Source organism: Chelonoidis abingdonii, chromosome 4, assembly GCF_003597395.2.
Source record: "Chelonoidis abingdonii isolate Lonesome George chromosome 4, CheloAbing_2.0, whole genome shotgun sequence".
In the NCBI taxonomy this organism is placed as follows: Eukaryota; Metazoa; Chordata; order Testudines; family Testudinidae; genus Chelonoidis; species Chelonoidis abingdonii.
The window spans coordinates 1112933-1135217 of record NC_133772.1 but is presented as its reverse complement, the minus strand read 5'-3'; the positions used below and the strand labels follow the sequence as shown (position 1 = coordinate 1135217).

At 60.3% G+C, this 22285-nt stretch overlaps 1 protein-coding gene and 1 pseudogene across 1 annotated transcript in view; both read left to right on the top strand.

The window, feature by feature from the left end:
• The window catches only part of LOC116829424 (complement factor B-like), an 18038-nt pseudogene extending 6302 nt beyond the window's left edge, over window positions 1–11736 (top strand).
• A 9932-nt stretch (window positions 11737–21668) lies between these two features.
• The window catches only part of TNFRSF12A (TNF receptor superfamily member 12A), a 5008-nt gene continuing 4391 nt past the window's right edge, over window positions 21669–22285 (top strand). The window contains exons 1-2 of the mRNA XM_075065971.1: window positions 21669–21768; window positions 22015–22146. Of these exons, the coding sequence (XP_074922072.1) occupies window positions 21717–21768; window positions 22015–22146 (184 nt within the window). The 5' untranslated portion in view covers window positions 21669–21716. The remainder of the gene's footprint in view (window positions 21769–22014; window positions 22147–22285) is intronic.

Sequence of the window (22285 nt, the reverse complement as noted above, 5' to 3'; positions counted from 1 at the left end):
CACACCGAGAGAGATTGCTCCCTGACAAACATCCACCCCGCGCCACCCCACCAGCCCTTACAATCCAGTCCCGCGCGGCAGAGAACCCAGGAATTCCTGGCTCCAGCCCTTCTGTACCCTGCTCCTACCCCCATTCGCCGCCTGCAGAGCCCCCTCACTTCACCAAGCTCTGCAGCAGCTGGTGACGGCCCTCGCTTAGGTACGGAGCTTCTGCAGTCAGAAGGATCTTTGGAGTTCCCAGGCTTCTTCGATGGCAATTCGCTCATCTGCTCCTTATGGGCACCGCGACCCAGAGCGAAGATATCATGGGGTGGTGGGTGGACGGGTCACAAGGGATCGTCGTCCTCTGAGGGCAAGGGCCAGTGCCCCATGCCCCAACCCCCTGAGTCCAGCCAGTCCCCTGCAGGGGAGGATGGCAGCATGGCAACCCCCCATGGCGGACCGGCCCCTGCCATTCCCTGGTACATCGTCACAATTAACACACAGGTTACTGGTCCGGGTCGGGACAGCTGTCTGATTTGTGCTCGATGACCACCCCCGGTGGGTCACAGCCCCACAATGTGTTCTCTGGTGGAGGCAGGAAGAAGGAAACTGTAGCTAAGATGCCCACATGGGGTGCTGGGGGCTGGGCTGGGTCTTCCCCTGTGCACTGCCCTTGGGGTGCGGGGGTAACAGGGCGCAGTGGGGGGGCTCCTGGTGGGGAACTGAGGGCATGTGGGATCCCTGGGGTCCTAAGGGAACGAGAGGTTTGGGGGGATCCCCCAAGAGCAGGAAGGTATACAGGGCGTGTTTAAGCCAATTGTCTGACCTGCGGGGCGTATCTTGCCATGGGTGGGTCTGTCTCCCACTTGTGATCAGAACCACATGTTTCCTGGCGCGAGTTCTGGGCGAGCTCCCGTCTGGTATCAGAGACAGAACTGCCTCAAATACGCTCCCCCATGTTGGTCGCCTCTCGTGAATGACGCTGTCTGGGGGTAGGACGCGATACCACCCATCCCACAACACCGCAAATACACGACAAAACCCTGTCACCCCCAAGCAACATCCAGGTTAATAACTCCTCCAGCAACTAACATACAACTACAACGTCACCCCTACAAAAACACAACGACATCACAACAGAATGAAACAAACTCTCACTCCACAACACTGTACACACAGCACACGATGACACGCCATCAACCACCCCCAGCAAACACAAAACAAGCACCCTGTCACAGGAATAAACTCGGTTACCCTCACAGCACAACAAAACAATGACAACCCCATCCCACAGCACAAACCAACAACCTTCATACAGCAATACACACAGCAACACCACTACTCACATCCAGCACAACAACCCGCAGCAAGCAAACCAATACCCTGTCACACCCACACAACGTCCGTAACAATAATACTGCACAACAGTCGACAACTCTGTCACTACACAAACAGCCTGGCACCACACACCATATCACAACAACACAAGTGAAGCTCTTATAAACAGAACACAACACCAATGACAATGACATCGTCGCCATAACACAGCCTGGTAAGGTACCACAGAAAATAACACAACCCAACCATGCATAAACATATGAACAACACTGTCAAACCTACAAACAACACACAAAGGATGGTCCTGGTCCAACCCCCAACAGCCAAAGACAATCCCTGTACCAACAACGATGACAAACCCATTGGCCCCACACACCATACACCACCTAACAAACACACAACACAACAACAACCCCCATCAACAACTGCCCCCACCCCATCCGACTCCAGCACAGATAACCCCATTAACTAAAGCATAACATTCACCAACACACAACAAAACCATCACCAGACATGAAAAGATGCACAACACAATGACACATCCACCCCAATCGCACAACCAACACACACAACATGGATGACAGGGTGATGGATGGATGATGGCACGGAGTACGGACGCATGGATGACAGACGGTGTCAGGCGACTGCAGGGAATCCCATAAAGATTAGCGGGTTGGCCCTGACTGCCCAAGTCTCAAAACCCTTTTCCCCTCTAGCCGAATCTCGTCCCGCCGGGGCTCCAAGGCCCCATGTCCAGGGGTTGCGAGGGCTGGGGACCCTGGGGCGGAGGGGAGAATCTTGTTTCTTTGTCTAACCCAACCCCACTCCCAGGCACCAACATATACTTTGTCCTGCACTAGCAGCGGCGCATCGGGCCTGGAATTGAAAACAATTGGGAACTTCTATCATCGCTGTCATGGACGAGTGAGCGGAGCCAGCTCTGCTGGTCCCCTCACTCCATGACCGCAGCCCCCATGCTAGCCCGCCAGCCCTGCCCCCCGCAGCTGCGGATGCCCCTCACTCCCGACTACGCAGCGCCCTGCCAGCCCAGCCCTGCCCCCCACAGCTCTCGGTGCCCCTCATCCCAGACACTGCAGCCCGGCTCCAGCCAGCCTGCCCCCACCAGCTTCTGCCGGTGGCCCCTCACTCCGAACCGTCAGCCCCTGCCAGCCTCAGCCTGCCCCCACCAGCTCTCCGGTGCCCCTCACTCCAGACTGCAGCGCCTGCCAAGCCAGTCCCTGCCCCCACCAGCTCGTGCCGGTGCCCTCGCTCCAAGACTCAGCCCCTGCCAGTCCACCTGTCCCCTCCCCTTGCGTCCTACTCAGATCCAGCCCTGCTGCCACACCTCCCTGCCCGCACCGCAGCTCTCCGATGCCACGTCCGCAGCCCCTGCCTAGCCAGGCCGGCCCCCCTTCTTTGCCGGTGCCCCTCCACTCCACGCCGCGCCCCTCTGCCAGCCCAGCCCTGCCCCCACCAGCATTGCCCGGTGCCCCCTCACTCCCGACAGCAGCCCCTGCCAGGTCCCAGCCCTGCCCCCCCAGCTCTGTGGTGCCCTCCAGACCAGCGCCCGCTCCAGTCCGCACTCCCCCGCAGCCTCCGTGGCCTCACCCGAACGAGCCCTGCCAGCCCCAGCGCCCCCCACTGCTGGTGCCCTCACTCACCGACTTAGCACGCCCCTGCAGCCCAGCCCTGCCCCCCACCAGCTCTTGCCGGGTGCCCCTTCCCCACTCCAGGACCCTGCAGCCCTGCCGCCCAGCCCTTGCCCGCCTCACCAGCTCTAGCTCGGTGCCCCTCACTCCAGACCTGCAGCCGCCTGCCAGCCCAGCCCTGCCCCCCACCCAGCTCTGCGGTGCCCCTCATCTCCGAGCCGCAGCCCCTGCCAGCCCAGCCTGCCCCACCAGCTCATGCCGGGTGCCCCTCACTCCAAACCGCAGCTCCTGGCCATGCCCAGCCCTGCACCCCCCCCCAGCTCTGCTGGTGCCCCTCCTCAGACCCGCAGCCCCACCTGCCTGTCAGCCCTGCCCTGCCCCCCGCAGCTTCTGCCGGTGCCCTCAACTCCCGAACCGCTGCCCCTCCACGCCAGGCCTGGCCCCCGCTCAGCTCTGCCGGTGCCCTCACTCCCGACCCGCAGCCCCTGCCAGCCCAGCCTCTGCCCCCCCAGTCTGCCGTGCCCTCACTCCGACCGCAGCGCCGGCTGCCAGCCTAGCCCTGGCCCCCCCCAGCGTCTGCTGGTGCTGCACTCCAACCAGTCCCGCTCCTGGCTCAGCAGCCCGTAGCCAGCCCTAGCCCCCCGCGTAGCTCTGCCGGGTCCCACTCACTCTCGACACCAGCCTCCCTGCAAGCGCTGTCAATTGCCTTGATCTCCCCCCCTTCTGCTCGGTGCACTTTACACTCTTGACGCTCGGCCGTGCTGCTCTCGCTAGGCCGCACTTGTACCTCTCTTCCACACAGCTTCTTTTCGCGGTTGCTCCTTCTCACTCGACGAACGCAGCCTCGTGGCACGTTTCTTTCCTGTGAGGCCAGACACGTGCTCCCCCACCAGGCTAGATGCGCTCGGTGACTCCGTCTTTTGTCGTACAGCCCTTCTCTCTTGCCCGCACCGGATCCCTGCCCCCCACGACTCTGCATGGTTTCGCGCCTCGCTTCCCGAGTCTGCGCCTGTGGCAGTGTCCAGCCCTTTCCCTCCACCTCTCCTCTGGCCTGCCTGCTTGTGCCTTGCTACACATCAACTCAATGAACTCCAGGCTCTTCGCTGTCCAGCCCTGCCCTGTATCCTCCCACTTTGCATGCTTCGTGCCCGTAGGCCCCTATCTATCTATACCCGACCACACCAGCCCTCCGTAGCCTCCTAGCCTCGTTGCCCCCTCAAGCTCTGTCCAATATGCCCATAGTGCCCCTTACACTCACGCACCCGCTCATGATCCCTGCCAGATGCCAAGCCCTGTCCCCCCCGCTTTGCTCTTGTCTGTTTGTCCCTCTTGCGTGACCGCAGCTACCCTGCCATGATCCGGCCTCCATCAGGCCCTCCTCAGCTCTGCTGTTGCATCCCTCTCTCCTCCAGACCGTCGCCTCTCTTATGACCTCTCCAGCAGTCTCAGCACCACTTGAATAACTGCCCTTCCTGCCAGCTCTGCCCTGGAAGATGGAACCCCCTCATCTCTGCTCGAGCACGCCGCCCCTGCCGCCCAATGCCCGTGTAGCCTACCATGGCCAGTCATGCTGTCTCTCTGGTGCCCCTCACTCCTCCAGACCCTAGCCAAGCCTCTGGTCCAATCATGCCAGCCAGCGCCATGTTCCCCCCATTCCGCTCTGCCCGGGCCTGCCTACTCTCCGACTCGCTCGTCCCTGCTCTCCAGCCCCTCGGCTGACCCCCCTCGCTCTAGAACTGGTGCCCTTCACTCCAGCCACTGCACCACCGTGCCTCAGGCCAGCCTGCACACCACCAGCTCTGCACGTTTGCCAGGCTCCACTCCGAACTCGCTCAGTCCCCTGACCGCCCAGCCCTGCCCACCACAGCTCTGCCCAGGTGCCCCTCCTCCAGACCTGCAGCCCACCTGCCAGCGAGCCCTGCAGCCCCCAGCTCTGCTGGTGCCTCACCGTGGCACTCCAGAGGCAGCTCCCCCCTTGCCTTCCAGCCTGCCCTGCCCCCGCAGCTCTGCGCGTTCCCCTCACTCCCGACCCGCAGTCCCCTCCTAGGCCCAGCCCTGCCCCCCTCAGCTCTGCACGGTGCCCTCGACTCCCGACCCGCGACGCCCCTGTGCCAGTGCCCAGCCCCTGCTCGCCCCCACCAAGCTCTGCCCGGTTGCCGTTCAGCGTCTCCGGGGCTAACCCCAGACTGCCCTGCCTGCCAGCGTCCTGCCGGCTCTAGCTCTGTCTGTGTGTTCTCTCACTCTATCTCTTCTAGCAAAGCCCTGCGCAGCCCAGCCCTGCCCCCCCAGCTCGGCCGGTGCCCTCACTCCCGACCCGCAGCCCTGCCAGTCCAGCCCTGCCCCCCTCCCAGCCTCTGCTGTGTGCTGCCCTCACTCCGACCGGCGCAGCCTTTGCCTGTCCGCCATACCCGCTCATGCCCCCATGCAGCTCTTGGCCAGGTGCCCTTCACTCCTCGACTCTGCAACACCTGCCAGTTTGACCCTTAGATTCCCTCACCCCCCAGTCTTGTCTACGTCTGTCTCGTTCTACTCCTGACCGTGGCAGCTCTCGCCTGCTTAGCCAGGTCCTGCCGCCCATCCATCTCTTCCTCTGGGTTTGCCCTCTCACACTCTTGCCGCTACCTCGCGAGCCGTTCCTTAGCACCCGAGGCTCTGCCCGCCCCGCCTCCTCTTCCCGCTCTCATAAACCTTTGCCTTCACTATGCACACTCGCAGATCTCGACTTAGTCAGTTAGGATATTGTGGTTCGCGGTGGATGCATTGTTGGAGAGCAAAACCGATCAATCCTCCGTCTGGTGTGATATATAGAGTCAGCTTCATGTAGACATGTTGATGGCGAAGATTTGAGATGCCTGGGACAGTTCAACACAATGTGAGTTTGGTAGGCCGATCCTAGTCCTGAGGCTACCGTTTGTGTGTTGTTCTTTTATGTATTTTCAGCGTGCTGTTGGTTTAATGCGCTTGAGTGTTTTGGTGTATGCCTGTCTGCAATAGTTAATTGAGTTGCTGTGTGTGGCGAAGAGGTTCCTTGGGGTTAGTAGCTGTGTTGTGTTTGTGTTTCGTGGGGAGATCGAGTGGCAAAAGGGGTGGTTGTTGTGTGTTTGTTGTGTCATTTGGGGTGGAGTTGTCTTGTGATTGTTGCATCTTGTGTCATTCTTGTGATGAGGCGCTCTTGTGTGTGGTAGTAGTCTAATGGCGTGTCATATAATGGCGTCGTATATGTAGTCTGGAGCTCATAGGGTGTTGTGTGGTGTGTGGTATTTGGTATGTGTCTTGTGTGAGGTGTGATGGGCGCAATGTGTGGGCCATTTTGTTATTATATGCTCCCTCGTGTTTTGGTGACTATTGCTCTCGCTCTCGCGGATTCGGTGACAGGACCATCTTGTGTTTGTTTGAGCCTGGTGTGACAGTGTATGTCATGTTAGTGTATTGCCTTGGTGTGGGGTTGAGACTATTTTCGTGTGGCGACAGGGATGTTGTATGGCGCAATGGTATTTGTCAGTTTGTTCTGTCTCCTGTATCTGTGTGTTGAAATTAGAGCTGATCACTGCTTGATGTTTGTAGTTGTTGGTGTGTGTGGGGCCGAGGGGGTTTTGTAGTACAGAGTTGTCACTGTGGAGTGTCGGAGTGTTATGTTTGGATTGGGATGCTGTTTGTTGGGGTGACAGGTGGGAGATTGTGTTAGGCTGCGGTGTTGTGCTGAGGCATTTTTGTGGGGGAAGTGAGTGTTGCTGTGTCGTTGCTGTATCCGAGAGGGTTGCTTGTGTTGACCTGCTGTGGTGTGGGTTGTAGTTGTGTTGTGTTGCTGTTGGTAGCGGTAACAGTTTAGTCTGGGACAGGGGTTGTTGTTGTGTTGCTGGGTGGTGGCTGCGTTTCACTGTGCTGTGGTGTACAGTTTTGGAGGAGAAGTTGTTTCATTCTGTTGTTTGGTTGTGTTCTTGTGTGACGGGGTTTTGTATGTTATTTGCGGAGGTTATTACTGGTTGTGGAGTGAGTCGAGGGTTGTCGTGTATTGAGGTGTTGTGGTGAGGGGGTATCGTGTCTACCCCAGACGCGTCAGTCAGCGAAGTGGTCATCCTAACATGGTTGGCAGGTTGAGGCAGGTTTAGTGTTTCGTGTCCCTTGTATCCAGACTCTCGGAGCCCCAACATGTGCGACAGGTCTAAACCTTCGCTTATCTTATTCTCCAGTCGGTGATGGACAGCTTCTCCTCCCAACCCATTTGGGCAAATTCCCCCCGGCGACAATTGGGTACCTTATAACTTCCGTCCCCGCATTATTCCTTTCTGGACACCATCTGGGCGATGCCCTTCTTACCTCCTCGCTCGTAAGAGATCTCTCATCGGGACACACTGTTTTCGTACGAGCTCACCAGACCCAGGCCCAGACCACAATCTCCCTGGTCACCCCCAGCACCCGGAGGGCAGTGCCACAAGGTGAGGACCTAGCCCAGCCCGCCTCACACACACCCTATTGTGGGGCATCTTAGCTTCAGTTTCCTTGTTTAGCCCAACAAGGGAACAAATGTGCCGGGCTGGACCCAGGGCCGAACTTCTATTTGAAGGTTAGCAGAAATCCAGAGAGAACAGCTGCTCCACCTCGTACCGGTATATATAACCTGTGCGGTGAGTGGTACATGATCACCAACTCTCTGATGTGACACCAAAATAGCTGTTACACTTTCATTCTCAGTGGTAATGGGTGGGCACGGGTATGGCCCTGTCCCTAATGGCATATTGGGGTGCAGCTCCCGTGGTCAGTCTCTTCTATGAGCACGGCGCTAACTGTGCATAGCTATTTGCTGACCTAACTCCTGGTTGTAGCTGCGCCACGGTTGATTGGATGCTCAGAAGTATACTGCTCTCCGAGGAAGGTGGGTGTGGGGTATGGGGCACGGGGCCTGCCCTCAAGGACACTCCCTAGTGCCCCGTCCACTCTCCCACCACCCATACTAATGTCGTTTCTCGCATGCTCGCTGGGTTGCCGGCATTGGTTGTTGTGTGTTGTGTTGTGTCATTTTGGTGGTGGAGTTGTCATTGTGTTGTTGCATCTTTTCATGTCTTGGTGATGAGGTTGTTGTGTGTTGGTTAGTTATGCTGTAGTAATGGGGTTATTGTGCTGGAGTCATGGGTGTTGATGTGTGTTGTGTTTTGTTGTGTTGTTAGGGTTGTGATGGTGTGGCAACTTGTGTTTTGTCATCGTGTTGTGGTGACAGGATTGTCTTTGGGCTGTTGGGGTGACAGGACCATCCTTGTGTGTTGTTTTAGGTTGACAGTGTTGTCATTGTGTTATTGCATGTTGGGTTGTGTTATTTTCCTGTGGCGACAGGGATGTTGTATTGCGACAATGGTATTGTCATTGTGTGTTGTGTTCTGTTTAAAGAGCTATCACTGTGTGTTGTGATATGGTGTTGTGGTGCCAGGGCTGTTGTGTAGTGACAGAGTTGTCACTGTGGTGCAGTATTATGTTGACGGGACTGTTGTGTTGGGGTGACAGGTATTGTTGGCTTGGTGCGGTTGTTGTGCTGGGATGATGGGGTAGTGGTGTTGCTGTGTAGTGCTGTATGAGAGGGTTGTTGTGTTGTGCTGTGGTGATGGGGTTGTCATTGTGTTGTGTTGTGTTGTTAGGGTAACAGTTTAGTCCTGGTGACAGGGTTGTTGTTGTGTTGCTGGGTGGTGATGGCGTTGTCACTGTGCTGTTGTACAGTGTTGTGGAGGAGAGTTGTTTCATTCTGTTGTTGGGTTGTGTTTTGTGGTGACAGGGTTGTTGTATGTTATGTTGCTGGAGGGTTATTACTGGATTGCTGGGGTGACAGGGTTGTCGTGTATTGCGGTGTTGTGGTGATGGGGGTATCGTGTCCTACCCCCAGACAGCGTCATTCAGCGAGGCACCAACATGGGGGCAGCGTTGAGGCAGGTTCTGTCCCTGATCCAGACGGAGCCGCCCAGAACCGGCGCCAGGAAACACATCGTGGTTCTGATCACAAGTGGTGAGACAGACCCCCACCCATGGGGCAAATACCCCCCAGGGCAGACAATTGGGCTTAACACGCCCCTTATACCTTCCTGCCTCTGGGGATCCCCCAAACCTCCTCGCCCTAGGACCCCCAGGGACCCACATGCCCTCAGCTCCCCACCAGCCCCCCCACTCTCCCTGGTACCCCCAGCACCCCAAGGGCAGTGCACAGGGATAGGACCCTAGCCCAGCCCCCCACACACCCCATTGTGGGGCATCTTAGCTCAGTTTCCTTCTTCCTGCCCCACCAGAGAGACACAATGTGGGGCTGGACCCAGCCGGGGTCTCAGCACAAATCCAGACAGCTGTCCCCGACCCGGACCAGAACCTGGGTAAGTGGACATGGTACCAGGGAATGGGGCAGGGGCCTGTCCCCACTAGGGGGTGCCAGCTCCCATCCGCCCCCATGGCAGGGACTGGCTGGCTCAGGGGGTTGGGGCATGGGGCACGGGGCCTTGCCCCTCAAGGACACTCCCTAGTGACCCCGTCCACCCCACCCACCCCAGATATCTTCGCTCTGGGGGTCGGCGGTGCCCATAAGGAGCAGATGGAGCGAATTGCCACGAAGAAGCCGGGAACCCAAAGATCCTTCTACCTGCAGAGCTACCGTGACCTGGGGGCCCTCACCCAGCTGCTGCAGAGCTTGGGTGAGTGGAGGGGGCTCTGGCAGGGGAATGGGGTAGAGCAGGGGGAGGGGGAGGCTGGGAGCCAGGAATCCTGGGTTCTCTGCCCGGCTCCGGGAGGGGAGTAGGGGCTGGTGGGTCAGAGCAGGGGGGCTGGGAGCCAGGTCTCCTGGGTTCTCCCCCCAGCTCTGGGAGGGGAGGGGGATCCCTCCAGCCCCGCCTCAGCCCCTGCCTCTGTGTCTCCAGATGAAGGTCTCGGCTGTGGGGTGCGGGGCGTGGGGCGCAGCCCATCCATTGGGCGGGTTTTCCGTGGGGAGCAGGCGGAGGAGAAGCAGTGGCCCTGGCAAGTGTATCTGAAGTTGAAAGACAAGGTAGGACGTTCCCCCAATACCCTCTGCCCCCCGGCCACCCCATGTCCCCACCCCCGAGCTGGGGGGGGCAGGGCTGGGCTGGCAGGGGCTTGTGGGGTTGGGAGTGAGGGGCACCGCAAGATCTGGGGGGGCCGGCTGGGCTAGCAGGGATGCGTGTCGGGAGTGAGGGGCACCGGCAGAGCTGGGGGGGGCAGGGCTGGCTGAGGCAGGTGGCTGCGTGTTCGTGGAGTGGAGGGGGCACCGGCAAGAGCTGGGGGTGGCACGGGCTGGGCGTGGCAGGGGCTGTGGGTTGGGAGTGAGGGGCACCGGCAGATCTGGGGGGGGCCGGGCCTGGGCTAGCAGGGGCTGCGTGTGGGAGTGAGGGGCACGGCAGAGCTGGGGGGGCAGGGCGGGGCTGGCAGGGGCTGCGTGCAGGGAAGGACAGGGCACGCAGAGCTGCGGGGGTCTTTCCTGGCAGGATCACATTGGGAGGGGAGGGGGGGGAGAAGAAATCGGGTTCCAGGGGCAGACACTGAGGAGGAGGCTCAAGAGCTGGGGGGCTCAGAGTTTTGTAGAACATGGGGGATCCGATCTTGGGGTGCAAGGGCGGTCTGGGGGATTTGGGGCAGGGAATTTAGGGGGGTGGGCAGCGGATCCTGGGGGTCTCTGGCGGCCTTGGGGATGGGGGGTGGAAGCGGGCAGAATGTTTCGGGGGGCCGCGTTGGGGGAAGGGCTGGGGCAGCTGCCCCCGACAATCCAGAATTGCTCACTTAGCCCGCCCCGCTGTGACGTTCACGTCACGAGCCCGGTGACTCACCTTCCCTCCCCTCCCCGCCGGCATAATCCATGAATGAATCAACGCACCGCCCCTGCCGCGCACGTGGGGGGCTGCAGAGAGTGGGGGGTACCGGCCGCCCGCTCCTCTAGGCCCGCCTCCTCGAAAGGGAGATTTTTGAGGACGGGGCCGCAACCTTCTGTTCCCTAACCCCCAGTTCGCCCGCCCCCCAGCGCCCCCACCCGCAGCCAATGGGGGAGGCGGCGAGGGGCGTGCTAAATGGTCATTCATTGGAAAGGAACGGGGGGCCTTAACCCCCCGACACCGCAACATCAAACCACGCCCCACCCCCGCACCCAGACAACCGCGAAACCAGCCCCCCGCCCCACCAGCCCACAGTACGCACACCCCGCCAACCCCCCTGGAACAAAACAGCCCCCCAGACACCCGCCCACGGAGCCAGAAACACCCCTAGCGCAGCCGCCCCCCGAGAAACAGCCCCCCCAGCCAGCACCAAACCCCCAGGAACCAGTAACAACCCTCGAGCCAGCCACAAACACCCCCATACCCTCCCGGGAACCAGACACCCCCGCAAGCAACCGCACCCCCCACCCCGCGGAACCAAGCCCCACACAACGGCGGCGCTCCCTCCCCGGGAACCAGACACCCCCCCAGCAGCCGACACACACACGTAATACAAGCGAACCGCCCCCATGCCAGCTCCCAACCGAACAGTCCAGCTCTGACCAGCCCCACAACCGCTAGAAAGCAGCCACATACATCCCAAGCCTGGGCAAGCAGCGCCCAGCCTGTGCAGCCCACGGGACCTCCGCTCAGCCCGCAGCGCCTCCGCAGACAACCCCCCAGGGCGGCAGGACCTCCTCACCTGCGGCGGCTCGCCCCAGGCGCCCCAGCGCACCAGCCACCATGGCGAGGTCCCCCCGAGTCCAATCGCTGGCTCCCGGGTCCCGCTGCTCTTGGCCGAGCAGGGTCTGAGCCGGTGACTCAACGCCCCAAACTCCAACTTTCCTGGCGGCGGAAGAGATTGGCCCGCAGATCCGGTCCTGGCAAGGAGAGGGGCGGAGCCGGGGCGGGGGCTGGGAGCCCCGGACCCTGTGGTTCTCTGGGCTGAGGGAGGGGGTGGGAGCTGTGGTCAGAGCAGGGGGGGCGGGAGCCCAGGACTCCTGGGTTCTCTCCGGGCTCTGGGTAGGGGAGTGGGGGCGGTGGGTCAGAGCAGGGGGGCTGGGAGCCAGGGACTCTGGCTTCTCCTGCACTGGGAGGGGAATGGGGGCTGGTGGTCAGAGCAGGGGGGCGAGAAGCGCATGGACTGCCTGGGTTCTCTGCCCAGCTCGGGAAGGGGATGGAGACACTTTAAGTCAGGACAGGAGGCAACACGTGCAAACATCCAACGGCTTTATATTTCACAGCAAAAGCGCCGTGAGGCGCCGGGGCCCGGCTGTCACAGGCTGACGCCTGGGTTTCCTAAGCACAGGCAGAGGGGGGCAGCCTTCTCGGGGAAAGGTGCCCGGGCCTTGGCTGGGGTGAGTGCGTTGGGCGGCGGGGGAAGATCACTCGAATCCAGATCCGGGACCTTCTTCCTGACCAGCTCCATGAGCCGGGACGCTCTGTGAACATCCTAGGCCAGTGCCATCGCACTTCTCGTGGAACCATGCCACGATGGCAACCTTGGGAGAGAGCGATGGGGCCCGCAGCCCCCGCCAGCCCTGCCGGTGCCCCTCACCCAAACCTGCAGCCCCTCGAGCACCAGCCCTGCCCCCCTGCTCTGCCTCGTGGCCCCACTCCGACCCGCAGCCCCGCCAGCCCAGCCACTGCGCCCCGCACTGCTGCCGTGCCCTCACTTCGCCGACCGCGCAGCCTCCCGCCAGCCCAGCCCCCGCCACCAGCTCTGCGGTGCCCTCAACTCCCACTGCAGCCCCTGCTAGCCCAGCCCTGCGCCCCACGCTCTGCCGCTGCCCCTCACTCTGACCCGCACCCCTGCCAGCCTCCACCACTCCAGCTCTGCAGTGCCCCTACTCCCGACCCGCAGCCCCGGCAGACTCCACCCCCCCCAGCACTCTGCCGGTGCCCTCACTCCCGACCGCAGCCAGCCCTGCCAGCCCAGCCCTGCCCACCAGCTCTGCCAGTGCCCTCACTCCGACCGCAGCCCCGCCAGCCCAGCCGGCCACCGCCCCCACTCCTGCGGTGCCCTCACTCCCGACTGCAACCCCTCCTAGCCAGCCCCGCTGCCCCCCCAGCTCTGCGGTGCCCCTCACTCCCGACCCGCAGCCCCCGCCAGCCCAGCCCTGCCGGTGCCCCTCAACTCCGACCCGCAGCCCCCGCAGCCCAGCCCTGTCCCCCCTCCAGCCTCTGCCGGTGCCCCTCACTCCCAACCCGCAGCCCCTGCTAGCCAAGCCCTGCCCCCCAGCTCTCCGGTGCCCCTCACTCCCGACCCGCAGCCCCTGCCAGCCCAGCCCTGTCCCCCCCCAGCCTGCCGGTGCCCCTCACTCTCCGACCCGCAGCCCCTGGCCAGCCCAGCCCTGCCAGGGCCCCTCTAGATCCGGTTAAGTCCACCTCTAAGCAGGCCCCTCCTGCTTTCGGAAGGTCTTCACCGCCATCTGGCTGGTGGTGTTTTGTATTACTATATCAATCCTGGTTGTGTCCACACTCCTGAGAGCAGGGTGGTCTCGCCGCCCTCCCCCTGTCTGCGGGCCGTCCCTCGGAGGGTCCATCGGTCTGGGAGCGTTCACCTGTTATCCAGCTGGTTTCGCTGCACACGAAGGGTCCCCCGATGGCCTGGGAGGGAGAAGGGGACACACTCCTAGGTTACGGAGTCGTGGGTTCCAGTCCTGCTCCTCTTCGGACCCCACATGTGACTTTATTCCAGCCATAAAACAAAGGTTTAATTGGACAACAGAACACAGGTTACAGGCAGAGCTTGCAGGCACAAGTCAGGACTCCATCCAGTCCTTCGGGGTTCAGGCTTGGATCCAGCTAGGATCACCAATCCGCCATCACAGCCCCAAACCAAACTGACACTGCCCCTCCTCACCGGACGGTCCTTTGTTCCCTTCTCCCTCCGCCAGGTGCTGCCCCCTTCCCTGCTGGGCTCGGTTACAGGCTTGGAACACCTGTCCCTCACCTACAGAGACTCCCCTGCCTCCATCCCCACAAGACAGCCCTACTCCATACATCCTCTCTCCCCTCGGAACGAACTGAGCGGGGTCACTCTGCCAGTGACCTGGGGAATGTTCTAAAAAGGGGGCCCCCCCCCCCCCCCCTTCCCCCCTATTTTTCCGGGACCCCAAACCCCGCGTCGCTTTTTAATCAACAGGGGGACTTTCCCTTAATGGACCACGTCCATGTCATAGTCCTGCAGGACAGGCCTCCACCTCAAGGAGCTTGGGCGTTGGGCTGCTTTCATCGGTGCAGCAAGTCAGGGGGAGAAGTGGTCGGTGTACACGGTGAAAGTGTCGCCGAAAGAGCATACTGGCTCTAGCTCTTAAGGGCCACACCATGGCCAGGCATTCCTTCTCGATGACCGCGGTAGTTTTGCTCCCGGAAGCTACAAGCTTCTGCTTGGTTGCGCCGGATTCCCTGTGTCCCTGCGAGAGGGATGTCAATGGGCCAGGTACAGGCAGACTTGTGGCGAAACTTCTGGGGAAATCCAGCTGCCTCCTGATCCCATGACTGCTCCTTCCCCTGGGGAGCCCATTCTCGGTACAGAATCCCCTTCGTTCCACAGAACTCGTCCTTGCAAACTCTACCCTCAGGGTCTGTTCCGCACTAAAGGTCAGGCCGGTCCCTGGGCTTCCGCCAGGGGGATTTCTGCTATACTCCGCCTGGAAACTTCAGCAGCCTGGGACAAGGGAGGGACCAGCCTCTCTCTGCTGGCTGGGTCTGAGGCCGCCAGCCTCTGCTGAGCCGTGCCCTGGGCACTCCCCACCCCCAAGTTAGGAGTCCTGCACCTCGGGCCGAGTACCTTCCCCGTTGTTCGGGGTGGCAAGTGCTTGCGACTCTGACTACGAGTCACGACCAGGGCACTTGAGTGCACTAGGCCAGTCCTCAAGGTCCCCTCCCCATTAACACGTCTGTGGGCAAATGTGGGTGTACCCCCACTCCTTGGGGCCCCTCCTTGGCCTCCCACTTCAGATGTACTACTCGCCATGGGCACCTTTGAATGGGGTCCTGCCCATGCCATCAGGGTCAAGAGTAGGTGTCGGGCACTCCGATCTGAGCCACTCACTTCGGGCCGGGCAAGTATCAACCCTCTGCGCTGTGTCCCAGTCCGCAGTGACCTCTCCCATGCTCCTCAGGGAAAAGGCACTCTTCCGGAGGGGCAGCTCCCACGCCCACGTCACGTAAAACAAGAACCGGAGCTCGAGCTTCCAGCCCGCCACGAGAGCTGACCTGGGGGCTCCATCTCACTTCCTTCAACAGGTGGTAATGTTTCCCGCTCCCCTTTCCCGGGAAATGTAGCCCATCTTCCGATTGGTTTTACCCAGTCCACTCTGCGGGTTGGGTCTGCTTGGTCTGTCCCTGAGCTTGTGGGCACTGGGCCTGTATGGTTGTGCCTCGTTGGCCACATTGATAGCACCGCCTGTCTCGTGGTCACCCCTTGAGGGGCTCGGCAGGGCCTGACACTCGGATGTTCCCTTTGGGGGGGTTATCCATAGAGGCCCCGCTGGGAGGTCCCATGATGACTCCTCTCGCGTTGAGAGCAGGCTCTGCTCCTTCGAGACCCTCCTGCCATCCCCCTGCCCGACTGTCCACAAATGTTGGCCAGTGGCGCGCCCGTGCTCATCGGGTTCTCCCGGCTCTGGTCCCTCACCACAGCCTCCAGGTCGACGGCACTGCTCGTACAGGTGCCCAGTATGACAGGTCAAGCAGGTCCCTCTTAGTTTGGGCCCCAGCTGTCCACTTGCGGATACCCTGCGCCCGGTTGACCAGTGTAGGTATGTGACCTCACGGTTTTACCCTGACTCCGGAACCTTTTCCGGTACATCTCAGGAGTCAGACCCAAACTCGCGGAGCAGGGCCTGTTTGAACAGTTGTAGTCCCCGCCTCCAGCCCCTTTCAGTCGCTGTACACCTCACGGCCGTGGAGTCCAGTAGGGGGTGAGAACTGCGATCCTGTCTGGCAGGGCCTAACCCCGTGCAGCTCGGCAGGCATTTCTCAAGGCCGTCAGGAAGGTATCTATGTCCTCCCCCTCCTTACGCCGGGGCACAAGCGCTTATCAAAGTTCGGTGTAGGCTTGGGTCCGCCCCTCACTCACCGCAGCCGGGGGCCTCACGGCTCCTCAGCCGGCCAGCTCCAGCTCATCGATTACGCTGGTTTCTCCTCTCCTCCCGCGCGATGTTTAGCCTGTTTCTTCTCTTCTCCTCTCAGCTTCTTTCCTCTTTAACTCGATGCTTCACTGCCCATCCTCAGCTCCCGTTCTTATTCCAGCCCCGCGGGATGTTGAGCGTCCGGGAGGATCCCTGCTGGTGGGGAGCTTTCGCTGGCAGGATCCCCTGGCTGCCGGGGGTGGTCACGGTCCCTCGTATTCGCTGGCTCCTCCCCCTTCCTCCAGGTAGGAGGGGGGTTGGAAGCCCTCATCCGCCGGTGGACCCACTCCCTGGGGGAGGTACAGACACCTGGTGACTGACCTGCATCTGCCAGGCTGCTTCCCTCAGGACAGGGTTCCGGTCTCTCTCCTCCAGCTGGGCAATCAGCTGGTCCTTGGTCAGCTCCCTGTGCGCAGCCCCCTCTGCTCTGCACAGCTCCAGCAGGTAACACTTGCGCTCTTGGCGTCACATCTTCTGCTGGCGCACTCACAGGCCGCGGGGTGTGACGCCGCTCCCACGGTTTCCGCGGGGACCCCTATGTGCACCAGCCCTTTGAGGTCCACGGCACTCTCTGCCAGGGGTCGAGCTGCCAGACTCCTCCGCCCTGGGAACCGCTCTTAGCAATCTCCCGGGCACCCTGTTATGCAAAGTCCTTCTCACTGGGCACAACTCCAGGGATTAATCACCCCTGGACTCGTTTTACTGCTCCCATTCCACTGTACTGCAGGAAGCGCCGTCCCGGGGTGCAGATATCCACCTGTGCCACCAGTTTGTTCATGGGTCTGGGGGTTCAGCCCTGCACCCTCTTTCCTGACCCACAGTAAACTTTTATCCAGCCAGTAAACAGAGCAGTTTATTGGACAACAGGAACACAGGTTACAGCAGTTTTGCAGGCCAGTCAGGACTCCTCCATCCAGTCTTCTGGGGGTTCAGGGTGCTTTGGATCCCAGCTAGGTACCTGAATTCCTGCGCCCACAGCCCAAACCAATCTTCCTGCCCTTACCTCACCGCGGCCGAATCCTTGTCCCTTCCTCCTATCCCCCAGGTGCTCCCCCCTCCCCTGCCGGGCTCGGGTTACAGGCTAAGCACCTGTCCCTCACCTAAGATCCCCTGCTTTCCCGTTCCCACACAGACAGTCCTACTCATCACTCAAAGGGTTGAATCCTGGGGTGGTGGGGGGGCGGAGTGAAGGGACGGAGGAGGGAATGAGAACAGAGAGCGTACATGAATGGCCAAGGGAATCATGAATAGAACAAATGACTCAGGCATGAGGAACGTTAGAGACGAGGAAGAGAACGAATGGGATCAGAGAAGGAAGACAGTGATATGAACACAAGGAGCAAGCGGAGGATCCAGGCAGGAGCGAGGAGAAGGAAGGAGGCGCACGTAGGAAGGACTCAGGAAATGAATGGATGAAGGATCAGGCCCCGTGTGGGGGCCTGCTGGAGATGAATGAACTGAATGGATATCACGCAATCCCAGCGGCTGAGTGAAAGGATTGAATCCGGACAGAGGGGGAGCGTAAGCGGGAAGAGAGAAGGAAGGAGGGATGGAGCGATGAATGTAAAAAAAAAGCGATATGAAGGGTAGGCTGGTGAGGAAAGGAGGAGGGAGAGGAAGCAGTTGGCTTGGCACGACGTGAGAGGAGTGTAATGAAACAAGGTCCATCGGCATGTGATGACGAGGCGCTGGCGGCAGCAGTGACGAAGGACGATGAATGGAGGGGGAGTGGGGGGCTGGCTTTGCAGGGGTGGGGTGGACTGGGGGGAGGGAAGGAGTGGGGGTCTACCCAATTCTAGTTGCGTCATTGACCCTCGTCTCCGATGAGGCACAGAAACATGTGTGAGTGAAATTTTGCAGCTTCTCACTGGGCGAAGTGTGGGCGGCTCTGCAAGCCAACAGGGGTCTGGGGAGTGTAGGGGTTAACAGACCTCACCCCCATCAGGGGTGTGTTGTCCTCCTTGCTGTCCTCGGCTGGGGGTGTGTGTGTGTGTGTGTGTGTGTGTGTGGTGTGTGTGCTGTGTCATGCTGCCCCCTGCTGGCAGGGGATGGGGCTTGCTCTGTGTGTGACCTTGTACGGTATGGATATAACTGGGGACCATATAGAACATGGGTTGGCACGAGTCCTTGTAGTGCCAAATCCTATGGTAAAGGTCAGATAAGTGTCTAAGCCAGGTTACTGGGTTGCTGGGGTATGCGTTATCTGTCTGTGTGTTCTGTATCATTTTGTAGTTGAGTTTGAGTATGGCTCTATACTGTCTGTATTGCAAATTGGTGCATGCAGTTCTGGGTGACACCCAGTCGAAGTTGGTGTTTAGCTCTGCTTAGCCTGCTTGATGGCCCATAGGACCATCAGTAACACAAATTGCTTGAGAGGAGGCGGGATACGCTTGTGACTAGCAGGGGTGTGCAGGGACTGGCCATGTGACTGCAGACTTCATTTTGCTGAATTTTCCAGAGTAAGAACATAGATGTGTCCTTATACCTGAAAAGCTATATAAGGCTACGCTCTCTCCATTTTTCTTCAGTCCTGCTTCCTACCTCTGGAGGGACTTTCTACAATGAAGATTGAACAAGGACTGAATGACGTCCAGAGGGGGTGTTCTCCAGAGACTGGATTTGACCTGCAGTTTAACTCCATCATGCTACAATGCTGAACTAGACTATTCGCCCACTGTTTGGATATTGATTCCGTTAACATTCTAGCTCTCGTCTCTACTTTTTTCCTTTATGAATAAACTATTAAGATTTTTTGATTCTAAAGGACTGGCGCCAGCGTGATTTGTGGGTAGAATCATGATGTGTATATGCTACCATAACAATACCAGTGTCCCCATACTCTGTATGTTGCCCCGAGACCTAATGACTGACAATTGCCAAACTCTTGTGTATCTCTTATTTTAATATTCTCTATTAAACTATTGACCTGGGTCTGGGGCTTGGTCCTTTGGGATCGAGAGAACCTTTTTTTTTGGCTGGGGTGTTGGTTTTCATAACCATTATCCCAGGACGTGGGGGATGGTGGGATTACTGGGAGTGGAGTGTCTAAGGAAATATGCTTGTGTGATTGTGATTTAGCAGTGGGGTGAACGAAGTCCTTTTTTTGTTCTGGCTGGTTTGGTTTGCTTTAGAAGGTGAGAAACCCCAGCCTGTCCCTGGGGCTGTGACTGCCCTGTTTGAGCCAATTGGTCTGAATTTGGACCTCAGGTTGGGTCCTGCCAGAACCACTGTCACAGGTCTGCTGCCCCTGTGGTGGGGGACGGGCCTTCTTGTGTGTGTGTGTGTTATATGTGTGTTGTGTGTGTGTGTGGTGGTTTCCTGCTGCCCCCTGCTGGCAGGGGGCGGGTCCTTCACTGTGTGTGTGTCTGCCTGCCTGCTGGCGGGGATGGGCCCTGTGATTGTGTGTGTGTGTCCTGCTGCCCATGCTGGTGGGGACAGCCTGTCTCTGTGTGTCTGTGTCCACCTGCTTGCACCCTGATAGGCGGGGATGGGGCCCTGCTTTGTGTGGTGTCCTGCTGCCTGCTGGCGGGGTGGACCCTGCTCTGTGTGTGTCTGCTGTCCTGCTGGCGGGATGGGCCTCTGCTGTGTGTGTGTGTGATGGTGTGTCCCTGCGGGACGGGCCCTGCTCTGTGGTTGTGTCCATGCTGCCCCTGCTGCCCGGGATGGGCCCTTGCTCTGTGATGTGTCCCCTGCTGCCCCTCTGAGGAGGACGGGCACTTACTCTGTGATGTGTGTTCCTGTGCCCCTGTGGCTGGGGAACGGCTGCTCTGGCTTGTGCCCTCTGCCACCCGTGCGTTCGCCCCCGGAGTGGCGCCGACCTGTATCACACCTCGGCCTGCAAGCAGCGTGCATGGCTGCCGGAGCTCCAGTCTTCCAGCCGGTGATGATTGCCCGGATTTCTCCTCTCCTCTCATCCCACTCGTCCCTGTGAGATCCGGCTGGGGGAGCCAGTCAGGGGCACAGTGCAGCCCACTCCTCAGTGACCTCCAGGCTTCCTTCCCCACTGCACCGCAGCTCCCCTTTGCCTTGGTAGACACGTTCTCCCAGCCGGCTGCCGGGCCAGGTCAGGATGCGGCATCTCACGCTGAGGGGAGGATCAGACGGGCTGGGACAGCCACCTCAGAGGAGTCAGGACCCGTTCTCCGGAGCCAGGGATAGACCAGAAGTCCTGGCTTCCCGCCCCATGCTCTAACCACCAGACCCCACTCCCTCAGAGCGGGAGAGAACCCAGGAGTCCTGGCTCCAGCCCGCGCTCTAAACACCAGCCCCACTCCCCTCCAGAGCTTGGGGGGAGACCCAGAGAGACCCGGCTCCAGCACCGCTGTTAGACCACCAGCCCACTCCTCTCGCAGAGTCGGGAGAGAACCCAGGTCCTGGCTCCAGCTCCGCCCGCTCTGCCAGCCCCATCTGCTCCCGGGAAGCCAGTTGAGAGACCGGGAGTCTGGCGGGATCTCACCGGGATTTTGAGTGTGTGGAAGGCCAGAGGGGTGGGTGAGACTTTGAGCAGTGCGATGTCGAGTCAAAATTCAAAGCCTTTGTTCCTCATGTGAACGATGATTTGCCCACACGGAGGCTCGAGGGTTCTGTCGGATGGTGGTTCCGTCTGGCGGTCAAAACGTGTCAGCCGCCTGGAATGGTGCACGTGCCAGCCTTGCTCCCATGCCACGGTGCCCGCTGCCAGCCCCCACCTACTTCCATAACAACGCCCCCCCTCCAGCCCTGCCCCCATGCTTGCCCCCTGCAGCCCCCACCCACTGCTGCAGCCGGTGCCCTGTCCGCCCACTGTTCCCCATGCCACAGCGGCCCCTGCACTAGCTCCTACCAGCCGTTCCCCCTGCCCTTCGGCCCCCCAGTGCAGGCTCACCTAAACCACAGTGACTTTGGTCCGGAGCCATGGCTCGCCCGGCCTCTGCGTCACAGACATTGTGAGCCCGCTGCGGTCGACCCAGAGAGGGGGCTACGATGGAGCCCGTGCGCGTCGTCTTAATCTTGAGAGGGATCTGGGTGTTTTTTTTTTTTTTTTTTTTTTTGCCGGGAGAAAAGCAGTCTCAGTTGCCGGTGCCCCTCACTCCCGACACGCAGCCCCTGCCAGCCCAGCCCTGCCCCCCCCAGCTCTGCCGGTGCCCCTCACTCCCGACACGCAGCCCCTGCCCTGTTAACCTGGCACGGGGTTGGGTTTTGGGGTGAAATGTGACCCCGGCTCCATCTGCTCCTGACGTACTCCAGCTGGAAATAGGCCCCTCATCATGGGGGGGTCAGAGCCCGGGGTGGGAGGGTCGGGGGGCATCAAAGTTACAGGTTTTTACCTTCCACAGAGTTTAACTTTGTTTTCTCTCTTTTCTCCTTCCCTCGCTCCCCTTCCACCCTCCTCTCTCCTTCCATTCCCCCCACCCCAATCATCCTTTCTCCTTCTCTACTCCCCACCCCATCTTTCGCCTGCTCGGGGGGGCTGGCGGGATTATTCCTCCTTTTCTGGTGGTTTGTTCGGTCCTTGTGGGCCTTTCACCTTCATTCGCGTTTCCCTCGGGCATTTTCCCTCCCTCCCTCCCCTCTTTCCCTGGGGTTTATTCATTCTTCCCTCCCCTGGTCCCTTGTTTCCTCCCCCGGCAGGTCCCTCCTGCCCGGGGGGCCAGTCCTGGAGCCCTGACCTGGACAAGTGCATGGACTGCACCATCTGCCTCCACCGCACCAAAAACGATTTCTGTGCCACATGTACGTCCCCCCCCACACCCACAATGCATTGGGGCTCTGGCCAAGGTGGGGGGGGATCTCGGGGGTGGATGGAGGCAGAAGCGGGGTCTCCAGGATGGTGGGAGGGGGTGTCAGGGTGTGGGGCTGAGTGGAGGGGGATTCTTGGGGAGGATCTGGGTGGTGGCCGCTCTGGGGTGACTCGGGGGCCAGTGGGGGTGCGGGGATGCCCCTCCCCCATTAACCCAGCTCTCTCCTCTCTGTCCCCAGGTGGCGAGCCCCAGCCCCAGGACTCCCGGCTGTGGCTGGCCGTGGGGGGCACCGTGGGGGGAGTCGCTGTGCTCGGCCTGGTGGGCGGGGCACTGCTATGGGCCCGCTGCCGCAAGAGGGAGAAATTCACCAGTGAGTGACATGCCCCCCTAAATCCCAGAATCACCTTGGGCCCCAAACTCCCTGAACCCCCATCCCCTGCCCCCCAGATCTTCCTCTCCCTGAATCCCAGAGCCGCCCCATGCCCCAAACTCCCTGAACCCCCATCCCC